General features: G+C 44.5%; 1 protein-coding gene across 8 annotated transcripts in view; it reads left to right on the forward strand.

Moving 5' to 3' along the window:
• Positions 1-25,848, forward strand: part of C17H17orf67 (chromosome 17 C17orf67 homolog) — a 236,672-nt gene that overhangs the window by 181,539 nt on the left and 29,285 nt on the right. For all 8 annotated transcript variants that reach the window (XR_004179417.1, XM_031657532.1, XM_031657531.1 and 5 more), the window contains 2 exons: positions 19,422-19,566; positions 23,846-23,951. Coding sequence is in view for 7 of the 8 variants with exons in the window: in XM_031657532.1 (XP_031513392.1) it covers positions 19,422-19,566; positions 23,846-23,951 (251 nt within the window). In the remaining variant the exon portion in view is untranslated. The remainder of the gene's footprint in view (positions 1-19,421; positions 19,567-23,845; positions 23,952-25,848) is intronic.

A 25,848-nucleotide genomic window follows, 5' to 3' on the forward strand; every position in this document is an offset into this window, starting at 1 on the left:
TGGATTGGAGCTGCAATTTCAATGATCTTTCTCTTGAGAGGGAGCCAAGGAAGAATTGCTTCCTTCCTGCCTTCATGACTCTAGTGTATTTCAGGCTGGAGACCTTAGAAACACTGGTGACATCTATCACATTTAGTGTTTCTAAGGCTAGAACAGCCTTAGAACAGCCAGGGGAGCAAAACCTTCCAAATAATGTAAAACTTTGGTTGACACTTGTGAGTCTCTCTGGAAAATTCAAAGTAGCTAATACAGTGAGAGAAAAGAAATAACGTCAACTCCTTCCTGTGTTTTGCTTGCTGGTTTGGCATATCACTATTTATGCCTCTTTTAGGGAACTTTCCTATACAGGAAGGACTAAAGATTTTGCAGGATTATGTTGGGTACGAGGTGCAGTAAAAACTAATACCCTTTGTTTACCAACCTCCTCTCAACTCTTCTCTTCAGCCATTCCCAAATGTGTTATGTAGGTGGAAGCTGGGTGAGTGTCAGGAAACTAAACTCCGCAAATAAGATGACACCCTCTTGGAAGGTTTGGAAAAGCATATCGGTCTTCAAGAGCCAGCTCAGCTACTACTTCTTCAAGCTAACCTTTCTTGAGACCTCCCCTTTACCTGCTTTCACCTGTGCTGCCCGTTGACTTAGCTGTCTCATCTAGTGGACTGTAAGCTCCTTAGGATGCTGTCTTTAATCTTTGTATCTGAATGCACACTCAGTTCTGAGAACATTCTACTTAAGAATTTTTTGCTGGGGAAAAAAAAACCCATTGTAAGCATTTGATGTATATCTTTCAGAGGTTTTCTTCCTATGTTTCTTTCTTTGTTTTGCATAGTGAACCTACTATTTTGCTGTTTTCTCTTTGCTTACTGTGGTTTCAGATGTATTTTTCCTGTTGTAACATAATTTTAAAGCTTAGGAATAACAGCAGTAACAATTCCATTTATTACTTATCTGTTTGTGTTCCCGGTATGGTGCTAGGGACTCTGTACACAGTTTCTTACCTAATCTTTTCCATTTTCAAGGTGGATGTCATTAGCCCTATTTTACAGATGAGAAACTGAGGCTCAGAAGGCTTAAATAGCTTGTCAGCAGTAACCAGCTGATAGAAACCAAATTGGTTCCTCTAATTTCCATATTCATATCCCTGCTCTTTTACCATGCCACTTCCCATCATTTTAAGTGGCTTCGTAATACTTACTCTTTTGTGTAGAGGTGCCATAATTTGCTTAACCATTTCCCTATTTTTGGTCACTTAGGATATTTACTAATTTTAGATATTATAAACAATGAGGCAATGAACATCATTGTGCTAACAGACTTTCCCTTTATTTTTGGATTATCACCTTGGAATAGAGTCCCAGAAGTGGAATTACTGGGTTAAAGGGTAGGACTGTGTTTATGGCTTTTGATACTTATTGCCAAATTGCTTTCCCAGAGGACCGTGTTTAGTAAAACAGGCTCACTTTATAGGCCCTGGGGAGTCACCTCACTCCTCCAGGATGTCGGGTTGCCCTCTAACCACTAGAGGGTGTGAAAGGATACTATTGCTGAAGTGACAAGAGCCTGGCCCCCTCTAGGAAATCCCCAAATTTACTTGAGGAGCCTTCAGAGTTGCCTGAGAGGGAGAGAAAGATGCTTAATTAGTTAGACGCTCCATGCCAGGACAGGCTGACTTTCCTGGATTTCCACCAAAGGCAGGATGGTTTACTGTCTGGACTCAGGAGGAGAAGGCAGTAAATAGGGTCTCTGAGGCCTAGGGTTCGAGTTGGGCCACGCCACCTCCTGCTCTGTAACTTTGGGTGACTGACCTTTCTCTGTATGTCTCTGTCTAAGGACTTTGAGCCTCAAATCTCAGTGCCAATTAGACTGGCAGCAACTCTAAGCTTCTCCAGTGCAGACAGTGGGTCTTGCATGTTTGTTATGACCACAACAGAAGCACTTAATAAGAGCAGAGTAAATGGTGGCTGAATTAATAGATAAAATAAAACCAGAAATCAAGAGAGGACATGAGGAGGTGGGCACAGAGGCTTCCAGTCTGGGCTTCCAGTCTTCATAGATGGTTTATTAAAGGAGGGATGTTGATTGCTTACCTCCAAGGCATTGAAAATGGGAAGATACTTAGAGATCAACTTGTTCACATTCCTGGGACAAAACAGAGGCCCATACGCTTACAATGATGACAGGGACATCACTTCCACTTTTTTTTTTTTCATTTAACCAACATTTATTGGGCACCTATTGTATGTTGGGCTCAGTGCTAGGCATTGGGCATAGAGAGATGATCTTGAAAAGTTCTTGCCTTCAGGGAGCTTTAGTTTGTGCAGGAAGATCAGCCGCCCATATTAAACACTAAGCAAAGGCTGTGCCCTTTGAATAGTGAGGCTAAGGAAGGCACATAAAGCTGGGAATGCTGGACTTGCCTCAGATATTTCTAGAGGAGCACTTCTTAAAATGTGTTCCTTGGAACATTTGTTCAATCAGCCATTTAATAGATATGAACTAAAACGTGGTTTGGTGGTATGTCAGTCAGCGATTGCTGCAATAATGCTGAGTAACAAAGCAGCCCCAAACCCAGTTGCTGACAGCAATACTTATGACTATTTTTAAAGTATGCCCACAGGCCTGTGGGGCAGCTGGATGGAATGCCTCTGCTCCACAAGTCTCTCATTCTTCTGGGATCAGCAGGCTCCCAGGGCATGGTTTTCTCACGGTTATGGAAGAACAAGAGGGCAAATTTACCTGCATAAATATATTCCAAGCCTTTTCTCAGGTCATGTCCATTAACATCCCATTGCCCAGACTAAGTCACATGGCCAAGCCCAGTGTTAACAAAGCAGGGAAATATACTCCACCTCTAGTGGCAGGAACTGCAAAGTCATAGCAGAGAATGTGGATACGGGGAGGGGTGAAAAATTGGGAGCAATAATGCAATCTACCACAGTGGTCATTTTTAGTTTAGGGAATCCTGGTGAGTTAGTTTGATTTATTGCAGGACTTTTCAGAACCTTTATAGATGATTCAATGTAGAACCCTCACTTGAAAAGAAGGAAACTTAAACCCAGAGAGGAAAATAGCTTGCTCAGGATTTGTAGCCACTTAGTAGCAGTCCTGCAGTGAGACCCTAGACTTTGTAATGATCAGACAAGGGCTCTTCCCCTCACCCTACACTTGCTGAGGTGCCTTGACTACACTAGGCTTGGCAGAGAGGGATGAAGCAGTGCTTGAGTGATCCTCAGAAATATGACCCCGAGTAGGGCAGAGAAAATAGGCAGACGGAGTCTTGAGGAAAACCGTCATGAGGCCAAAATGAAGGACACGTACTCTGGTGTCAGGTTGTCTGTCTGGGTAACCCTGGGCAAGTTATTTCACCTCTTGGTGCTTCCGTTTCCTAATCTGTAAAATAGGGAAGGTAGATATACCTACCCTGAAGAGCAGTTGAGTTATAACTTGTATAGTGCTTAGAACAGGACCATAGGTCTGCCATTATTATTATTATTATTATTACTATTGTATTATTATTGTGCAGGGAGATGAGCTGCCCATATTGAACACTAAACAAAGGTCGTGTGTTCTGAACAGTGAGGCTAAGGAAGGCACATAAAGCTGGGAATGCTGGACTTGCCTCAGATATTTCTAGAAAAGCACTTTCTAAAATGTATTCCTTGAAACATTTGTTCAATTGGCTATTAAATAGATGTTAACTAAAACATGGTTTGGTGGTATGTCAGTCAGCTATTGCTGCAGTAATGCTGAGTAACAAAGATACCCCAAACTCATTTATCTCCTCTACTGTTGTTTTCCCTGTGTCTTGATTTTTCCTGCCCCACCAAATGCCTTTTTAATACTCTATTCTTGGCTGGGTGCAGTGGCTCATGCCTGTAATCCCAGCACTTTGGGAGGCCTAGGTGGGTAGATCAATTGAGGTCAGGAGTTCAAGACCAGCCTGGTCAACATGGTGAAACCCTGTCTCTACTAAAAAAAACAAAAATTAGCTGGGCGTGGTGGTGGGCACCTGTGATCCCAGCTACTGAGAGGCTGAGACAGGAGAATCGCTTGAACCCAGGAGATGGAGGTTGCAGTGAGCTGAGGTCACTACCCTGTACGCCAGCCTGGGTGACAGAGTGAGACTCCGTCTCAGAAACAACAACAGCAACAACAACAGCAAATTCTATTCCTGTTGTTGGTTGGCAGCTAGTACCCACTAAGAAGGATCAGAATAATTAAGTATTATTTAATATTAAAAAATGGGGACACTGGAAACGTTCAAGGTGCAAAGGAAAAGCAGGGAGTGGAGTTACACTTTGGAAATGGGAATCATGTCTGAGGCCATATCAAATTTCACTCTGGCTGACCACCTGGCTCTTCGGATATTTGGAAGGAAATGGGTTGAGTGTGACTAGGATGGCAATTCACCCAAGTCTGTGGTTCTTAACCCTGGATGCACATTAGAACTACCAGGGAAGATTTCAAACAATAACAAAACCCCTGATGCCCAATGCTACCCCAAACCAGTTAAATAAAAATCTCAGCCGGGTAATCCCAGCACTTTGGGAGGCCGAGGCAGGTAGATCACCAGGTCAGGAGATCGAGACCATCCTGGCTAACACGGTGAAACCTCGTCTCTACTAAAAATACAGCAACAACAACAAAAGATTGGTTGGGCGTGGTGGCGGGCGCCTGTAGTCCCAGCTACCTGGGAGGCTGAGGCAGGAGAATGGCATGAACCCAGGAGGTGGAGCTTGCAGTGAGCTGAGATCCTGCCATTGCACTTCAGCCTGGGCAACAGAGCAAGATTCCGTCTCAAAAAAAAAAAAAAATCTGCAAGAGGCACAGGTATGGATATGATTTAAAAGCTCTGCAGGTGAGTCCAGCATACAACCAGTTTTGACAACCACTGGCTTAAGGCATAGGATGGGTCCACAGGGAACTGTGAAGTCAGACACAAGTGGGTTTGCATCCCAGTCCTGCCATTTATTAGCTGTATGACCTTGAGCAAATGACATAGTCTCTCTGAGCCTCAGTTTACTTCCCTATAAAATGGGAATAATAATTGCTATCTTGCTGAGATTTTGTAAGAAGCGAATGAAAACCTACTCAATGCACTTTGTGTAGCTGATATATGGAATGGGCTCATTAAGTATTTGTTAATTAAATGCATGATGATGGTCAATAGCAGCAGCACTAAAGAGCAGGGTTGGTTGGTAGCATCTAATCCCGGACTGAGGCCATTTGGCCTTCTCCCTGTTTGGGGTTGTTGACTCCTATGCTTATAGGCCTAAGTCCACTGCAAAAAGAATAACTGTGACCTGAAGGGGAGGTTTGCTCCCGGGTTACTCCGTCTATTTACTGATCAAAAGCACCAGGTCTTGGGGAGCGCAAAGTCTGAAATTCAGTCCTTCTTGATTGTCAAGTCGTGTGCCTTCCGTGTTGGAGAAGGCTAGTTGGACTACCTTTTCTAATCAGTTCTCCCAGAGGAGGCATCTTAATCTAAGTCACAGTGATCCCATTACTGGGTACATACCCAAAGGATTATAAATCATGCTACTATAAAGACACATGCACACATATGTTTATTGCAGCACTATTCACAATAGCAAAGACTTGGAACAAACCCAAATGTCCATCAATGATAGTCTGGATTAAGAAAATGTGGCACATATACACCATGGAGTACTACGCAGCCATAAAAAGGATGAGTTCATGTCCTTTGCAGGGACATGGATGAAGCTGGAAACCATCATTCTCAGCAAACTCACACAAGGACAGACAACCAAACACCACATGTTCTCACTCATAGGTGGGAGTTGAACAATGAAAACACATGGACACAGAGTGGGGAACATCTCACACACCGGGGCCTGTTGGGGGGTAGGGGGCTGGGGGAGGGATAGCATTAGGAGAAATACCTAATGTAAATGATGAGTTGATGGGTACAGCAAACCAACATGGCACATGTATACCTATGTAACAAACCTGCACGTTGTGCACATGTGCCCTAGAACTTAAAGTATAATAATAATAATAATAAGGTACTGTATAGGTGAGCTCTGGCACTGACCTCTCCATCTGATGCTGGAGACAAAGATACAGGAGGTGCTTAAGGTGTCCACACTTTTCCTACTTGTCATTCCAGTCCTGACCACATCAGCCAGCAGCCTAGCTGGTCAGAAGGCTGGGATGCAGTGAGCAAAGATGGGGTGGCGCCTTGGAGCAGAGATATCAGGCAATTTGTAAGTGGTGGTCCAGTAGGTTCTTCCAGGTGGTAAGAGGCTTGGATTCTGGCCAGGTTCATATTTAGCCTGTGACAGCATCCATGCCTTCATTCTGATAATTTATTAATAATTCAGAATATTTCGTAAGACAACTGGGTTCTTTAATTTCATAGCCTCCCACTCAAAGATAGAGGGTTAGGAAACTAACATTGGGATGGACACTTCAAATCATTATCTCAGCAGTTAAGAAATAATTAAAATAAAACTTCACGGCTGGGCACGGTGGCTCACGCCTGTAATCCCAGCACTCTGGGAGGCCGAGGCGGTACGTTCTCCTGAGGTCGGGACTTTGAGACCAGCCTGGCTAACATGCTGAAACCCTGTCTCTACTAAAAATACAAAGAATTAGCCAGGCGTGGTGGTGTGTGTCTATAATCCCAGCTACTTGGGAGGCTGAGGCAGGAGAATTGCTTGAACCCAGGAGGCGGAGGTTGCAGTAAGCTGGGATCATGCCACTGCACTCCAGCCTGGGTGACAGATTGAGGCTCCATCTCCAAAAAGCAAAACAAAACAACTCCTGCTACCTGAAACTCATTCTCACTCTATCTTCTGCTCAGTGCCACCAGTCTAGAAGATTTTGTAAGCTTGACTCCTCTGGACCTTCCCTGTGGATGTTTGGAGATGGTAGCATCCAGATTCCAGCCCAGCCCTTTGAATGCAGCCTGTGATCTTTCCACATTAATAGTAAAACAAACAAACAATACAAAGAAATTAACAGCAACAAGGTAGTTTTACAAATATAACAAATAGAATCTAAATTTTAAAAGTGCAATTTAACATCGGGGTGGATGAAAAGTAATATTTGAGAGCAGCAAGTCAAAACATATTTCTTGTGAGCCGGGTTGACGATCTTTTTTTTTTTTTTTTGTATGAAAGTGAAGTAGGTGACAAGTTTACCAAGTTGTCAAATGAGAGACAGATTTGAAAATGCTTTGTAAACCAAAGAGCCATGCAAGTGTCGGTTGTTTAGATCAGAGATATTTAAGCTGGGGTTCATAGATTCTTGGGAAAGTCATGGATGAGTAATTCACCCCAAGAACCACCAATATTTGCAAGCGAAACTTCGCACATATTCACATATCTAGTTTTCTTTAGTGAGAGAATACATAGTTCTCAAAGGTGTGTGTGGCTCAAAAATGATTAAAACCACTACTCTAGTCTGAACCTTTATGTCATTTGCTAGTGAGAAGAACAAAGCAACGATTTCAGAATCCAAAGTCCGCCTAAACTCTCGCAATTTTCTTTCCATGCCGTGGGAACCCAGGGAAGAAGTAAAAGAAAATTTTCCAGGGGAAGGAAGATTGAGTAAAGATCCTGTTTTTCCCAGTGGCCATGGGCCTTGGAATTCACCCTAGTGTTCACATACTTAGCTGGAGAGAAAAAGAGAGAGAGAGAGAGAAAAAGAGGGAGACAGGAGAGAAAGATTTTTACCTTCTCATGAAGGCATTGCTGCTTAAGCAGATGGCAGAAACACCATCTCTTTCAAAGTGATGAAGTGAGATTGCTCAGACAAATGCTTTTCAAAATCTTGAACCTGTGAGGTTTTGCTCTGAGTTCAGGAAATAACGGGATATAAATCTGCCTGAATCATCTCAGCTCATGCAAATTCAATGCTGGGCCACAGTGGCTCTGGCAACATCTTGTTCTTTCTGTGTAATGACTTTTGATGCTGTGGATTTAGATGGATTAGGCCATTTAGGGGAAAGAGGGCAATATTAATATACAAAATTGTTAAATGTCAAATGAAATCCCTTAATAATGTGTGTGTTTAAGATGAGTATACAGGCACTTTGAAAACACTTCTAGCACCAGCTCAAACATTTAAGAAATCCATTTTGCAAGTTCAAACAAATAATCCTCCACCAATTATGCCATACCTGTGTGAGTCTGATGGGTAATTCTGCACAGTCTCAGTTGCGAGTGAAGGCCCATTCTCTTATTATTGTCAGTATCATTGGCACATCTAATTCTTCATCCAACTGGCTGAATGCTTAAATTCCACAGATAAGTGTACAGCTTGCAACCAAGAGTAGGTTTTAATATTTCCCACAAATTAATTACCTAAGTAGTTAATTTTACTTGTTTTAAAGGCCAATATGTGTTAGATCTGGGCAGTCTCTACACTGAATATCCCTACATTTTGGTCTTGACAAATAATGTCTGGGATTTGGAATAATTTTTGGAGGCTGGGGAAACTATCGAGAGGGGTCAAAAAGTAGTTATGAGAATGTAATAATTTATATTATATCATCTTATATTTTCTACCACCAGTGCAGGTTAAATATGTGACCATTCTTGCATTTATTAATAAAAAAAAGTTGTACCATCACAGAGCTGGAGACAGGAATGCATAAAATCATCTATGATTTAAGGCAGAGCCTGGTAACTCCTTTAATAGATACTAATGAGGGCCTATGAGACACAGAGGGGTAAGATCCTGTGTCTTATGGATTTGGCACAGTCAGAGCATAGTCATGGAAAGCTCTGACTTTGAGGTAATAATATTTGGACTGGGCTGTGGTAGAAGTGTAAGGTTTAGAAATAGCTTAATTCCCATCCTGTAGTAGATGTTGGCTGAATATAATGATCTCAATAGAAAAGCAACAGAACTACATTAGAAGCCATTTAGAATATAGAAGAAAGAAGAAATATTACTCACATTTTCACACCACCAACTTAAGTTTGGTTGGCATTTGGCTGCTTTTCTTATCAGCTTTTTCTCTGCTATTGCTTCTTCATAACTGTTGTTTGTCACATCATGTGCTATCATATTAAGCAGACATTCTTGTGTTTATTTTTTTAGTGAATCATTAATCGGAAGCATTTTTCTTTTTTCATTGAGTCTGGCTCTGTCACCCAGGCTAGAGTGCAGTGGCACAATCTCTGCTCACTGCAACTTCAACCTCTGAGGTTCAAGTGATTCTCCTGCCTTAGCCTCCTGAGTAGATGGGACCACGTGCCAGCATCAAGCCCAACTAATTTTTGTATTTTTAGTAGAGATGTGGTTTCACCATGTTGGCCAGGCTGGTCTCGAACTCCTGACCTCAAGCAATCCACCCACCTCGGCCTTCCAAAGTGCTGGGGTTACAGGCGTGAGCCATCGCTCCTGGCCAGAAGCATTTCCATGTTGTCACAATGACGTGCATATTTAAACTAGGAAGAGATGGGGAATCAGGATTCCTAGGGAAGGAGAAAGTGAAGGCAAAGTTCTCGTTGTAGAAAGTGGCTGATTGGCAGGGAGTCCACTGTGGCTGTACCTTGGATTTTATGGAGGGTTGGGAATAGCCTGCTATGGAGCTGGGACTTTGTCATGTAGGTGATGCAGAGACATCGGGGCTCTGAGTGAGATGGTGACATAATTAGAATTTCATCCTCTCTAGGGATGGCTTTGGAAGTTCTGAGATCCCATGGGGAACTTTGGGAATTCCAGAGTTTCTTGTGGAAATAAGTAAGCAATCCATTAATCAATAAATAGAACAAAAATCATTAACTAGCATCTGGATGCAAATGCCAATGTGTTTTGTAAGTACTGTTTAGTGTCAGTTCCAATAGCACAGGACTGTTCATTGAAGACTTCATTTTGGAAGCATCAAACATGTCATTTGATCTCAATGATCTATCAGAACCTAACCTCTGCTTCCCCTTGCCAAATCTGATCTCCTAGTTCATGGATGGCAAACAAGCTTCAACATACCTAACACTTTTAGTGGTAGGCTGCAAATGTCCTATGAACTGTGTTAAGAAGGGCTCTGAGGGCATGTCCGGACTTATCAGGCCACTGGTGTGGGAGTGAGAAGCCTCAGCATGTATGCGGTACACTGCCTTTTCCATCCTTATGCTGCCTCAGATGTTCAGTTTAGATGTCTTATATTTAATATTCATATGACCTAAATCTGTATAGTAGAGCCAAACCAAATGGAGTCCACAAAAGAAGCAAATAGAAGAAAACTCATACTAGTCAAGATCTCCATAAAGTACTTGATCCATCCATCTATTTATCCACCCATTATGCATCGATCCATCTATCCATTCACCCATTTATCTTTATTCTACATCTACAATGGGCCAGTCAATGTACCAAGCTCTGGGGATACAGAAATGAATCTAGTTTCCAGAATTCAGAATCTAGTAGGGGAGCCACTGAAGAGATGGATAAGTATAAAACGGTGTTACAAGCTAGGCCAGAGGTTTGAACATAGTGCTATAGCACAAAGGCAGTACTTATAGAAGCAGACTACAGCAGGGGAGAGATGAGGGCAGAGGTGGGGCTGTGGTTTACTTATTGAACTGAGAGCTCCATGTGTTTTATTCACATTGCATCCCCAGCACAAAACCTAGTGCCTGGCACACAGTGGGTGTTCAGCATATTTTTTTTTTTTATTTGAATGAATGAGGTGTCCAAGGAGGGTACAAGACTCCCAAAGGTCATCTAGTCCATCCACCTGCCTCTGGGCTGAGCCACACCTAAATCATCCCAAGTACTATTTTGAGTGCAGTTATTCTTAGCTGGCCTCTCTGACAGCTGGAAAGAATCAGAGAATCAACCTCTCCTCTGAGGCTTTAGTGCTACAGCCCACATTCAGGAGAAGCTCTGTTTGGTGGAAACAAGAGCTGGGAAGAGAAAGAGAGGCAAGTGGGTCCCAAGCCTGAAGCTTGGCTGGAGGTAACTCAGAGGTGGGCCAGTCTCCTTTTCATGGGCAATCAGAAGGTGAAGCTGAGATGCTCTGATTCAGGAGAGGCTTGGAGGCTTTGCAGTTGGGGTTCCTGAGGGACTGGGTTGTTGCTGGGTGCCTGGCTGGGCCCTGTCAAATGGGAGGAGGAATTTTCAAGGGCCGGAGTCCCCCCATGCACAGCTTACATTAGGGCAGAGGTCTGCAGTGTGCAGAGGACCTAGGAAGGGCAACTTCCAGATCCCCCTCCTTCCAGGCTGTCTCAGCCCCTATATTCCCTCCCCCCATCCCTGCCAATATCATTGGTGAAATAGGAGTTTGAGGCTGCAGCTCCTTAAGGAGATCTTTTTTTTTTCCAGGACCTGTTTTTTCCAGGGTATTTCGCAGTGGCTGGAGAGTGTCGGGGCCTAACACAGTCAGGCTGTACCAGGAGCCAGAGCCCAGAGTATTATAATCTCATGGGAAGATAGGAAGAAATGATTAGTGCTTGTTGAATGGCCCTGCTGTGAGCATTCTGAGCTGGACCGGTCCTGGGGCAAAATCAAGGGCAAGTTCTAATCTCATTTTCAGGTAGGGGAAGGGTAGAGAAGTGACTTTCTGGGGCAGTCTCTTGAAAAGCAGGCATAAACAGGGAACAATGGTACCATTCCTTTCTGACCTACTCAACCTGGTGCTTGATACGAAAGGGGTGTGTGCGTGTGTGTGTGTGTGGTGTGTATGTGTGTGTGTCAGAGAGAGAGAGAAAAAGAGAGAGAGAGACTAAGTATAAACTTGTGAACCCTCTTAGGAGGCTAATGCTTGCTCCCAAATCCCCCCGGGATAGGGATGGATTTGCCCCTTGTTTTCTTATAAAAACCTGTGTTTTCTAAATGCAATACAAAAAGTGGCTCAGAGGAGCCACCCCTGAGCTTCAGACCCCTTGATGACTACATTGTCCCTATCCTTACTTCTCTTGGCCCCACCCCCTGCCACCAAAGCTTCTTAACCAAAAATAAAACTTACAGAACAAGATCAGAAAGACTTCTTCTGACCTGGGATGGTGGGAGATAAAGCAGTGACAGCTGGCTGAGCCCCAGCACCTAGGAGGGTGGAATTGAAGAGATAACTGGCATTGGATTTGGCAGACATGACTGAACAGTGGCTTCCTACCTAGAATTGTGCTATGACCTGTAGACACCACAGAGAAGAATGCAATATCCTCTCTGCCTACAAGGAACTTCTACAGCCTTGCTCACCTCATGCTTGTCTGCAGAACGTCTTTAAAGACAAAGTTAGAGGCACCTGCTTTATTTAGGATGACAGTGAATATTAAGTGCTTTCTTTACTAGGAGCCTGACGGTGTGTACACAGTAAAACCCTGCAAGGCTGGCATTTCTGAAGTTCTAAGATATCCCTCACCAAACCTGCCCTTATCTGATCTACTCATAGAGGAGCTTAAACATATTGGACTCATCCTCCTTTCCTTACTCTTTAAATGGCATTGAACATATTGTGGCTTTGATACTTATTTTCTCTGTGGCTGTGCAAAAATCACTCACCCTCTTTAAGTTTGGTTTCCTCCTTGATGTTAGGTTGGACCATAAGAAATTGCTATATTCTTAGTTTAAAAATGACCACATATCAGTAATTTCATATAGTTCAACTGAACAAAATGAAGGGGCTGTTTTGCTGTCTAAAATCCCTTCTATGTCTGATGTTTGAGACTCCTTGAATAATACTTGATTCTTCCCTACTCTGCCTTCGAAAAGGTGAGTTCACCACTACTAGTCACTTACCTATCAATGCCCCTGGCTAAGGTGTACTCACTGTCATAACAGCTTTCAAGCAAGTCCCACTCCTGGGTTAGGGGTTTATTCTGTTTTCTGGATCTAAAATGGCTTATCACACTCCTTCTGTGCTGAAGAACTTATTCTTCAATGCCAGCTCCATGTTACCTGCCTTTAGGTGCTCTGGCTCTCTCAGCCAGAAATAATCTCCATCTTTTTTCATGCCCCAGGGCCCTTCTCATAGTTTTAGTAACAGTTTTTTCTTACTTTAAATGAAAACACACTCATTGTAGAGTATTTGGAGATAGAAAAAACATAAAGAAGGAATAGGGATCATGTGTAATCCCCCATCACCCAGTGTCTACATTTGATACGTTTCCTTCCAGGCTCCCTTTTATGCCAAATTAAATGTATGTATGTTTGTTTGTTCTTCTAAACTGCCATAGGCCTTTAGAATAGATTGCATTTCGGACCCTAATTCCCCATTCTTTCCTGTATCTATGTTCTTTGTCACGTGAGTTTGCAGTTCCTCCCACCAAAGAGATGGGACTATATTTCCCTTCCCCTTAACTTTGGGTTTGGCCATGTGACTTGCCTTGTTTGTTTACTCTGCCAATGAATAACAACTTTACCATATTTTTTAGGTGAATTATAATGATCTTTTCTTACTAGCTGACTCACAGATTGAAAGTATTTAGAGGGTACGGAGTAGATCATCTCTCTTTTCCCTTAGAGTTATTGGAAAAGAGCAAATGTTCAGTAGGTATCAGATTAGTTGTTAGTATTAGATATCTCTGCTGGTGTGGTTATTTACGCTGGTATAATAAATTACCCCCTCCCCTTAAATTCAGTGGTTAAAGCAACAAACATTTATTATTTCACAGTTTCTGTGGGGCAGGATTCTGGGTGTGGCTTAGCAGAGTCCTTTGGCCCAGGGTCCCGGGTGCTGGGGCATTTCAAGGCTCAGGGGGAAGAATCTGCTTCCAATCTCACTCGGGAGGTTGTTGGCAGGATTCAGTTCCTTGCAGGCCGTTGGACTGAGAGTCTCAGTTCCTCACTGGCTGGTGGCTGAGGCTGCCTTGCTTCATAAACATGGGAGCTGGCCTGCAATGAGAGTGAACAAGCAAGAAGCCAAAGGAGGCGAACAAGGCAGAAGCCAGAATCTTTTGGTAACCTAATCTTGGAAGGGACATCCATACTGTATTCACTAGAAGAAAGTCACTAAATCCAACTCTTGCTCAAGGGGAGGGAATTTTAAAAGGTCATGAATTTCAGGAGGCAAGACCTTTGGGAGACTTCTTAGAAGCTGCATACCATGCTCACAAAGATAGAGTCAGAGTTTATATGACTTTGTGGAGCCTAGGCATCGGACTATGAAGAGTTGACATGCACAAAACACTGAATACCACAACACAATGAGTTAGACCACTTGTTCTCTGGGGGAATAAATCAGCTATGGTCTCTGTTCTCATGAAGCTTACAATCAATAAAAGCAAAATTATGTACACACGTGGAGTCTGTGTGTGTACATAATTTTGTATTTATGTGCATTTGGGGTATGGAGATCAGAATCAGAATCAGAGTAGCAGAAAGTTGAGCTGACAGACCACTGGGACACTGCCCTTACTTACATGATTTGGTTTTGTGTTAAAAAGACTTCATGCCCTGCCTTACCCAGCCTGGTCTGCTCATCTCTGAGGGACAAGAAGTGTTAGTTGGAATATTCCAGAAAAGAAATGTGATGTATCAAGGAGTGTAAATGAATGTTATTGGAAAAGATACTGAGTGTGCCTGTGTCCTTGAGGGTGGAGCAGATGTTGGGGCTCAGAGGTTCAGGGTTAAGTTGAAGTAGAAAATGCTGTGGAATGCCCCCAGGTAAATGCTCAGCCTCTTTAGCATGCTAGTGCAGTGGAGAGAGTTTTGGGTCAACTTATACAGATCAAGATTTGGGACCTGGCTGAGCCCCTTCCTAGCTAGAAAAGAGGTGACCCTGCACAAGATGATTCGCCTCTCAGAGTCATGGGTTCCCTGTCTGAATTACAGGATAATCACAATACTTAACTCACAGAGCTAATGAGGGATAGTTTACTTGTTTAAACCTCTACTTTGTTCAAAGGGAATTCAAGGCAGTGTTTGAAGCATAAAAAGACATAAATAAACAAAAAGTATCTAACACAGGGCCCAGCATTTCATCCACCCCCTGACCCATCTATCCACCTATCCATCCATTAACCCATTGATGTATATGACTGTTCATCACCCTTTCATCCATTCACCTATGGACTCACTATCAGTTCATCCATCCATCCATGCATCCATCCATCCATCCATCCATCCATCCATCCATCCATCCACTCATCCATCCACCTGTCCATCCATCTACATGTACACCTATGCATCCACCCATGCATCCACACACAAGCTATCAGTCCAACTGTTCCCTCATCCATAATATTTATTGAGCACCTACAGTATATCAGGCATTGACTGACTGCCTTTGTTGCCTTAGACTCTGGGGGAATAAGTCAGCTATGGTCTCCATCCTTATGAAACTTACAATCAATTAAAAGCAAAATGAATGTTTTTCCTTTCTTCTGTCACCCCTTTCTTTCCTCTCATCTGCTCTCCATCCTATTTCCTCCTCCTCTCTCCTTTCCTTCTTCACCTCTGGTTTTGGGAAAGAATTGATTCCATACCAAGGTTGGGGGGAAAGCCAAAGTTGTGGGAGGCCTAGCTTCGCATAGAGAGAGATTTGTTGTGGTGGAGAGTGCAGTGGCCAGTAGCCGGAGTAAGACCTCGTGATGAAAATTAAGTCCTTGTTTGAGCCACTGTGAGAGGCCAGCAGGGGTCCCTAAGATCTAGCACCAGGTCTCTCTATGTATTGCCTCTCTGGGACTGGCCTGACCCATGGGTGGCGCAGGTAAATGCCTTATCTATTCTGTCCCCAGCCCCCTCCTCATCTACTCTTTGATGCCTAAAGGGCCACCAAGTGAAGTGTATTTCTTGAGCTTAAAGCTTTGATCTCTGTGAAAATGAAAATCCCTGTGGGAGGGTCACAGTTTAAACTGGTACTGATTATTCGCACTTGGTTGTGAATGAGTATCACTTTTTGTCCTGCAGTGGAATTAAATCTACAGGTATTTACAAGCCTGCTTGAGATCAGATTGGGTAGGCAATGGTATATTTGGAGAGAGCCCTAGATGGGGAGACAGGTATGTTGGTGATGGTGCCTGCCAGGCCACCTATGAGCTCCTAAGCCTTGTGCAGTCCCTCTGGGCTTCTGGGACTGGATAATCTGCAAGGTGCCTCCCAGGCTGTGAAGTGGATGTGGAGGGAGTCACCGAGGGCCTGCTTCACGGGCATCCTCCTGAGCAGCTACACAGGGCTCTGTGCTTGGCTAATGTTCTCCTGTCACCATTCTGAATAGAATAGTTTTTGAACAAGAGGCCCCACATTTTCATTTGGTATTATGCCAGGAAATGATGTAGCCAGTCTTGGTGGCAGCGGTGGTGGTGGTGACTCAGGAAAGGGGTCTCAAAGACAAACACCACTCACTTTAGCAGCTTGCCCCCAATGGCTGCTGCTCCCCATTCTCCGCAGTCCAGCCTGGGACTCACCTCCTTGAGAAAGCCATTCTCAGATAAACTCACCTGCTGGGAACGCTCAATTCCTCCCTGGGAGGTAGGTAGATAACAGGCTTGGCTTGGCGAATCTTTTGCTTGTTTGTGATGCTCAGGGGAAATATTGAGTGATTTCAAGTGCGTGTACCCATTTCCCTGCTAACGGCTCTTGGGGTGCTCCCACCTTCTCTGGATGCCCTGCTGCATGGTGGCAAAAAATTCTTTGAAATCACATAGTCCTGGGTTTGAGTTCAGACTTCACTTCTTACAAGCTGTGTGATGAAGGGAAGATAGCATCCCCTTGGAAGCTCCCACCTCCCTTCCTGGATTACTATGAGGATGGAGAGATGCATATGTATAGCACTCAGCACATAGTAGGCACTAAATAAATAAAACGGTCTTAAACTCTCAGAATCTTGCTTCCTTGCCTATAAAGTGGAGAAATCACTTCTACCTCTAGGCCGAAGGCACAAGGCCATTTAGAATCATTATCAACTAAAAATACCCAGACCCTAGTGCAGTCTCCCCCTGCCCCCACCCCACCCTCTGGCAGGCAGAGAGCTGTGCCCAGTGGGAGTCCTGACAGCAGAGCGCTGCATCTCTAGGGTGATCGTGCCTTGCGAGTTTCTAGAGGCTGTTGAACCCTTTGAGGTTTGAGTTACATTTTCACTTGGCAGAGTCTAGTTCTCTGATTCAAAGAGAAAAGCTGTCAGAGAGAGGGATAGGAAGAGAAGGGGGGTGTGTATAAAAAAAAAAAGGCTCCCACAGCTTTTCGGACTTGGAATGGTTCTGTGGAGACCAGGCGGGATGCATGCAAATCAGAAACACATGCATGAGGCTTTCCTCCCAGCACACGCGGGCTCCGGAATGAAGGCGCCAAGCCCTTGACATGCTGGCTCAAGACTGGCCAGGCTTGGGCTGGATTGGGACGTGGAGTTGGAGCCTGCACCTGTGTCCTCTTGTCCTGTCCTGGTGAAAGATGGGAGCAGTGGCTAGTTCTATGCTCGACTCTTGGACTCTGAAAGGTCTTGAGGCCTTGAGACCTCCTGGATCAAGAGGCCAGGGAAAGCTTTTGGGAGTCATATCTGGCAGCACAGGGCAGTGGAAAGAGCATGGGCCTTTAAGTCAGAAAAACTTGAGTTAGCATCCTGGCCATGTCTCTTATTAGCTGTGTGACTTTGGGTAAGTTACTTAAGCTGTCTGTGCCAGAATCTTCTCAGCCAAAACTTGAGGACAATGATCACTGTTCCAACAGGCTTTTGTGAGAATAAAACCGAAGTTTGCATTTTGTTTATTTATTTAATGGAAGATTGATTTGATCCCTTATACCTCTTTTCTTTCCAGACAAGAGACAAGACAGTTCTTTTTAAAAATGTAGTGTATTGAAGAAACCATGGCAAAAAGAAAAGAAGAGCCAAACAGAAATATGAAGCGAAGGCAGGGTTAGTACACAGGCATGCACAACTTGGAATCTTGCACAATTATTAAGGTTGTTTAGTAAATTTTTTTCTGAGCTTTTAGTTGGCCAGAATAAAGCAGAAGATCTCACTGAGAAGATTCATGTTGTCTATTAAAAAATGGTTTCGGCTGGTTGCGGTGGCTCACGCCTGTAATCCCAGCACTTTGGGAGGCTGAGGTGAGTGGATCATCTGAGGTCAGGAGTTCAAGACCAGCCTGGCCAACATGGTGAAACCCCATCTCTACTAAAAACACAAAAATTAGCTGGGCGTAGGGGTATGCGCCTGTAATCCCAGCTACGCAGGAGGCTGAGACAGGAGAATCACTTGCATCTGGGAGGTGGAGGTTGCAGTGAGCCGAGATCGCGCCACTGCACTCCAGCCTGGGTGACAGAGGGAGACTCTGTCTCAAAAAAAAAAAAAAAAAAAATAATAATAAAATAAAAAATAAAATAAAACAAAACAAAAGAAATGGTTTCTCTGGAGAGTAACTTTCCTTGACACTGAGGTCGCTCACAGTCATTTCTCCCAGGGGTCCTCTCTTAGGGGTCACAGACTGGGAATAAGTGGAGAGCAGTTCCTTGTTGCACTAGACTGTGCTTCTTATACTGACTCCCAGTGGAAGGCATTGGGAGGAGCGCAATGCATGTGCCTGTCTTGGGTCCTGGTACATAGAGGGTGCTCTCTCTGATGGGCCACTTATGGTATTGGGGTGATTGTCTCCTTGCAGGAGAAGGGCTGGAATCTAATACAGCTTTTATCCCACAGCTTTCCTCTGTGGCTTGATTTCACCTTCTGCCAATCCAACCTGCTCCTCTCTCTTTGCTAGTCTGAAGCTTCTGTCAGGGGTGCCTCTTGGTGGCTCTGAGATGGAGATGAGGCAGACAGATCGGGCTGTTCTCAGGAAGCCCAAATCCTCCTCCTGGAACTCTGCATAGTTGGCTCAGTGACATTTCATCTCTCTGGGTTCTGTTCCAGGGAGAAAACATGTGGGCATTCTCTAATAACTTGAGCATAGCTCCCTCCTGCCTTCCTTTGTTTTTCCTTCCTGGGCAAATGAAAGGCAGTATGAATGAAAGTTTCTATTCTGATGGGAAAACTCACTCTGGCCTTGTAATGAGCTAGAATAATTGATTTGTCGATGAAAACCGAGTCTGTGGAATTGATGCTTAGTGTCAAAACAGTCCAGATCACTTTGGTACCAATTCATTGTCGCTGGAGGGAAGCTGTTAGCCAGGAGCCCAGTGAGAAAGGAGTAGGCTGAGTTGAAACATGAAAAGATTTGATTGTGCTAAAGCTCTCCAGCACAGAATTGCCCTGTTGGGATCTGATTTCAGTGCTCCAGATCGAAGGTCCCGGCTAATATTTTCTTTCTTTCCTTTCTCATGAGGGTAGAAATAACTTGGCAATTGCCCCATTGCAGCTACTGTTTGAACGTGGATATTAATTTAATCTGGAGTTCTGTTACTCTTTAAATATTTAGGGGTTTGGCTGAGGCCTTTGTGCTCTTACAATGCAATAGACAGTAAAAATGGAATTGGAATGTTTCTACTCATTTTAGAAAGGACAGGGATTCTTGGCCCCCTTTCCCGCACACCCTGCCCCACCCCATTTTCATTCCTTCATCTTCTGACTACAGCTCCTGATGAAAATCAAAAGTTATTTCGACATATATGGACAGAGGCCATGGGGTGGAGGAGAAAGAGAGTATACTTTAGAATCAGACGGATCCACAAGGGAATGTTCTAATCCTGGCTCCTTCACCATGAGCTGTGCAAATTTGGGTGAGTGTTTAAGAACTCCGTCCCCTCCTCTATGGACACCTACTCCATGGAACTGATACAAAGATTCAATGAGATGTAATGTATGTTTACAGCAACCACCAGAATACTGTTGTTATTTTATGAAAATGCCATTGACTTAAAACCGTATATCCCCAAAGCATTCCTACAAAATTCCGAAAGGGTATATTTCCTGTAGGATGAAGCTAGTTACTTCTTGGGTGACCTGGTGTCCTTTTAGTTTCATCAGTTTGTTGAAGGAGTTGGGCTCTGTGCTGTTGTTATCTAGAGAAAGGCACAGAAAAGAGGGGTGCTAGATAGAGCCCTTCTATACTTCAAGTGCCACCATCTAATTCTCTTGTTTCCCCCTTCCAACAACTACGGGGTATATTTTTATTTGAAAGATGAGGAAACAAACTCAAATATCCGGAGTCACTTGTCCCAGTCACACAGCGACTCAGGGATCACAGTGTGATTGCATCCACAGTTCAAGATCTTTGCACTTGACTAAGATGCTGCTCACAGTTTCTGATGGTGATGGGAGATAAGGGGGGGTCTTCCCCGTCTCCACTGGAGACCTGCACCTGGGACTCTCATTGTTTTGTTGTTGGCTTATTTTCCAGATATCTTTCTATTGATCTATCTGTCTGTCTATCTATCTATCTATCTATCTATCTATCTATCTATCTATCTATCTATCTATCTATCTATCATCTGTCTATCCAGATGGGTTCTCGGTCTGTGGCCCAAGCTAGAGTGCAGTGGCCCCATCAAGGCTCACTGCAGCCTCAACCTTCTGGGCTCAAGAGATCCTCCTACTGGCTGGGCCTGGTGGTTCACACCTGTAATTCCAGCACTTTGGGAGGCTGAGGCGGGTGGTTCATCTGAGATCAAGAGTTCGAGATCAGCCTGGCCAACATGGTGAAACCTCGTCTGTACCAAGAAATAAAAAAATTAGCTAGGTGTGGTGGCAGACCCCTATAATCCTGGCTACTCAGGAGGCTGAGGCAAGAGAATCGCTTGGATCTAAGAGGCGGAGGTTGCAGTGAGCCGAGATCATGCCATTGCACTCCAGCCTGGGCAACAGAGCAAAATCTCCATCTCAAAAAAAAAAAGAGAACGAGAGATCCTCCTGCTTCAGGCTCCCGAGTAGTTGGGACCATAGGGCCATCACACCCAGTTTTTTTTTTTTTGTTTTTTGTTTTTTTTTTTTTGTTTAGAGACAAAGGCTTGCTATGTTGCCCAGGCTTGTGTCGAACTCCTGGCCCCAAGCGATCCTCCAACCTTGGCCTCGCACAGTGCTGAGATTACAGATTTGAGCCACCTTGCTCATCTGCAGGTATTTATTAAGTGTCTATTCCGTGCCACATGTTGTGGGAGGTAAAAAGGAGCAAGGCATAGCCCCTGGCCTCAAGGAACTAACAGTTTATTTAGAGAGATGGAGAGATACATAAGTAATTTTTTAAAAAGAGAAAGGAGGAAGAAAGTTTTGGAAGGGGTGTTGGGTGCTTCTCCTTGTCCCTTATTTGTACAGGCACTGCTGAGCATGTGGACAGGAGTGTGCACACAGTAGGTCTGCAATAAATGTCCTCTAAGTGAATACAGTCTTTCTCCCCCTCATCAGCCCCCAAATGCCAGAAATCCCATATCTGGTTTCCTTAGACGTAAGACCTGGAGTCTTCAGTGCACAATCAGCTTCAGATTGACAACCCAAGAACCTTGCTCCATAATAAAACAAAGCCATAGCTATGCGAACCAGACAAGTGGATTCAGCCCAGGTAATAATAAGAACAACAAGGACTGGCAGCTATTGAGGCTGACTCAGGGCCAAGTTGTGTCTGCACGTTCATTTACTCTTCATGACTACTGGTGTGGTGGATACTTGCTATGGATGGAATGTTTATGTCTCCCCAAAAAAATTCATGTAGAAAATGAATCCCCGATGTTATGGAATGAGAAGATGGGGCCTTGGGCAGGTGATTAGGCCATGATATTGGAGCCCTCATGAATGGGGTTAGTGCCCTTCTAAAAGAGACCCCAGAGAGTTCCCTTGTCCCTTCTACCATGTGTAGACACAGCAAGAAGATGGTTGTGTAGAAACCAGGAAGTGGGCCCAAATTAGATCCTGGATCTGTAAATGTCTATTGTGTTTAAGCCACCCAGTTGATGGTATTCTCTTATAGCAGCCTGCACAGTCCAATGTAGTGTTCTTACTATCCCAAAGCCCAAGCTACAGATGGGGAAACAGACATGATGAGGTTGCCAGGCTACATCTCCAGGTACACAAGGAGAGTGGAGAAGAAGCCCCTCAGGCCAGGCCCAGGGAGAAACTGATGACATGTGGACACCTGGACATGAGGTGCCTGGGTTGGAGGGTGCCCTGAACAGCTTCAGGAAGGGAGGGTTGGAGCAGGCAGCTGTCCAGCATTCCTGAACTGGGTCGAGCACACGCCTTCTCCATCAGCTACACCCATATCCCTTCCCATGTCATCTCCATCTTCCGGCAGACACGGAACAAGGGTCTTGGAGTCTGTGGCTCCTCAGCAAGGCAGGCTTTGAGGAGTCCTCACCGGCTGAACATGCTTTCTTGGGCCTGAGGAGCCGCCTGACAATTTCTGGCAAGTTAATGGCCTCAGAGTGGGTACGGCTATTTATTTTGCTGAGAAGAGATGTCTTCATCTTCACTTTCTCTATTTCTTCTTCTGGCAATTCTTTCACTCACCTACCCCTCTTTTTTTATCTTGACTCCTCCTCTTCCTTTTCTGTCTCCTTTTTCTTCTCTTCCTCCCTCACACACTTCCTCTTATGCATTCTCTTTTCCTTTTTCCTCCTCATTTCCAAAGAGTTGTCTTTTAAACACACACATATGTAGGTATATGTATAAGATGTAAGATTTTTGAACTAGATATTACATATGTGTGTATATGTATTATATACATATTTAAATATACAAACATATATTACAGATACATATATGTGTGCATATACACATATATGCATATACATGCAATATACACATAATCAGTGTAATTATACATCCAGACATGTTTTTCTGCTAAGAATATCGAAAATCCAGAAGCGAGTCTGACCAGGGCGCCACTGGGAGTCTCAAGGGTAGGTAGAAGAATGGTGGAGAAAGCAAGGGCTTTTAATGTTAGAGATCACTTGGACTAGAAGTTTCTGATACTAAATTGCTGTATGATGCTGGGAAAATGATTGTATCTCTGTTTTCTCTTCACATGGAAAACAAAACCTACATAGGACATAAAGTTGGATGATGCTCCAATTAGAAAAGAGTATTAGGAAAAATATGAATGTGTCATCGTTTTAATTATGTGTTGTTTCATTCTCTCCCTCATTTGAAACAACTGCAGAACAATTGTGTGAATGTGGGGAGGGGGCAGGGAGGAAAGAGGAGAGGAAAGGGAGGAAAGACTTCTTTTCACAAAAAAGTAGAGTGGTTTTTACATAATTCTTATTGGATTACTTATCCCCACTGTCTAAAGGAAGATTTCTTAATTCTCTTTTAACTGATGTCCAATACCACATTTGTCTGACTTTTCGTAATTTGTATAATTAAAATGAAACCTGTTTCTCTTTTTGCTATGCTTTATGTTTATGCTTTTCTGTTTGTTTGTTTGCTTTTTGAGACGGAGTTTCGCTCTTTCACCCAGGCTGGAGTGCAGTGGCGCGATCTTGGCTCACTGCAACCTCTGCCTCCTGGGTTCAAGTGATTATTCTGCTTCAGCCTCCCGAGCAACTGAGATTACCGACATGCACCAGTACGCCCAACTGATTTTTGTATTTTGTAGAGAGGGGGTTTCACCATGTTGGCCAGGCTGGTCTTCAACTCCTGACCTCAGGTTATCTGCCCGCCTCAGCCTCCCAAAGTGCTGGGATTATAGGCATGAGCCACTGTGCCCAGCCTACACCCAGTATACTTTATCAAACTTTCCTTTCCGGAAATGTGGATCTGCCCCAGTCTTGGGGGATAGAGTATTGATCTTGAATTGTTTTGTGAACTTCACTTGGTTGCTCACCTTTTCTGAGCCTCAGTTTCCCTTTCTGTGAGATGGGGGATGAGATGCCTCCTCAGCACCTAGCAGGCCTGTTGTGAGGAACTGAAGTCCCTGCAGTCAAGGATGCTTCATTGCAGAGGGGTTTCCTGCCAAAATACTCAGGTCAGACCAGCAGAGGCAAGTCAGTGGTCCCTCAGTAAGAACAGTTTCTCTCTGGGAACTGTCTCCTGGACATTTAGTGTGATGTTTTTTCTCTCCCTCAGGAATCTGGCCGAACTCCAGGGCTGCCTATCATGAGCAGCCTTGTTTGCTTGCAATTTGCAGAGTTGCAAGGGGTAAAGGACTGGCTTTGACTATTCAATCTTTCAGGTGAGTGTGGGCAGCTGCCTTAGACCGGAGGTGTGGACTTTTCCTTCCCTTTTAAGAACCGGATATTCCTGTATGTGATTCAGGGGAAGCATGTGTGCATGTGCGTGTGTGTGGTGGTGGCAGTGTGGGGGAGTGTAACACTTTTTCGAGTGACTACTTAGTGTCTACACTGTCTTGCAAGATGTCCTCTTATTTAATACCTCTTATTTAATCCTGCCGCTTCTGGCCGGGCGCAGTGGCTCACACCTGTAATCCCAGCACTTTGGGAGGCCAAGGCAGGCAGATCACATGAGGTCAGGAGTTTGAGACCAGCCTGGCCAACATGGTGAAACATCATCTCTACTAAAAATACAAAAATTACCTGGGTGTGGTGGCGGGCACCTGTAATCCCAGCTACTCAGGAGGCTGAGGCGATTCAAGGAGAATAGCTTGATCCCAAGAGGCAGAGGTTGTAGTGAGCTGAGATCATGCCACTGTACTCCAGCCTGGGCAACAGAGCGACACTCCATCTTAAAAAAAAGAAAATGTTGCTTGGAGGCCTGATTATCCCCACTTTACAGAGGAGGCCCTGGAGGCTCAGAGATGGTATGTAGTTGTTCCCAGTTATGTATCTAGGCCTGTAGCCTCAGAAGCCCAGGTGGGAATATAGGAGGGAGGGAGGAATGTTTCCAGGGGACAACAGGGCAAGCGCCTAAGCTCTTTCCTCTCTGTTGGCCCATTTTCTTGAGCAGAATGAATTTGAAGAGGGGATGACAATAGCAGCTGACCCCTGATTGTGCCCAGCAAGTGTCTTGGAGTTTTGGATCCTGCTATAGAGGAGGCCAGCAGTTCAGAATGGGCTCTGCTCTGCCCGAGCTGTGGACGGCCATCCTTCTTAAGAACCAAGGGTTTTGATAGATGAGCCCCTGCTTGTCTTCTTTGACGTTCACAGGCCTTGAGTCCTTGTCAGCATAATGGCCCAGAAAGCCAGAAAATGCAGGAGGAGGGAGCAAAAAAGGGTGTAGACTTTATTATTATTATTATTATTATTTTTGAGATGGAGTCTCACTCTTGTTGCCCAGGCTGGAGTGCAATGGCGTGATCTCAGCTCACTGCAACCTCTGCCTCCTTGGTTCAAACGATTCTCCTGCCTCAGTCTCCCCAGTAGCTGGGATTACAGGTGCCCACCACCACACCTGGCTATTTTTTGTATTTTTAGTAGAGACAGGTTTTCATCATGTTGGACAGGCTGGTCTAGAACTCCTGACCTCAGGTGATCCGCCCGCCTCGGCCTCCCAAAGTGCTGGAATTCCAGGCATGAGCCACCACACTTGGCTAAGAGTGTAGACTTTAGAGTCCAACAAATCCATGCTCAAGTCTTGTTCTGCCACCTTCCAACTCTATGGCTTCAGACCAACCCTAGCTCATCTTTAAGCCCCAGTTTCCTCCTCTGTAAAATGGAGACGATCATCTCCTTTGCTGTAGGAGTGAACCAAGATGAGGAATGAGGAAGTGCCCTGCATGGAGCCTGGCACATGGTAGGGATCCAGGAGAGGCTGGATTGTTTTCTTCCTGGTAGAGAAGATGTGTGGTCGGGAGACTCCTTGGCAAAGGGCAATCTCACCCTTCCTTGACCCCAGCTGCTCAGACCCAGGAGATGCTGGACTGTTTTATTCTTGGGAGAGAAGATGTGTGGTTGGGAGACACCTTGGCAAAGGACAGTCTCACCCTTCCCTGACCCCAGCTGCTCAGACCCAGGAGATGCTGGACTGTTTTATTCCTGGGAGAGAAGATGTGTGGTCGGGAGACACTTTACCAAAGGACAGTCTCGCCCTTCCCTGCCCCCAGCTGCTCAGAGTTAAAAGCAAGAGTCATGCACTTCACAAGCACTGAATATCACATGGGGAGAAAAAAAACA

The sequence above is a fragment of the Papio anubis genome, chromosome 17, assembly GCF_008728515.1.
Source record: "Papio anubis isolate 15944 chromosome 17, Panubis1.0, whole genome shotgun sequence".
In the NCBI taxonomy this organism is placed as follows: domain Eukaryota; kingdom Metazoa; phylum Chordata; class Mammalia; order Primates; family Cercopithecidae; genus Papio; species Papio anubis.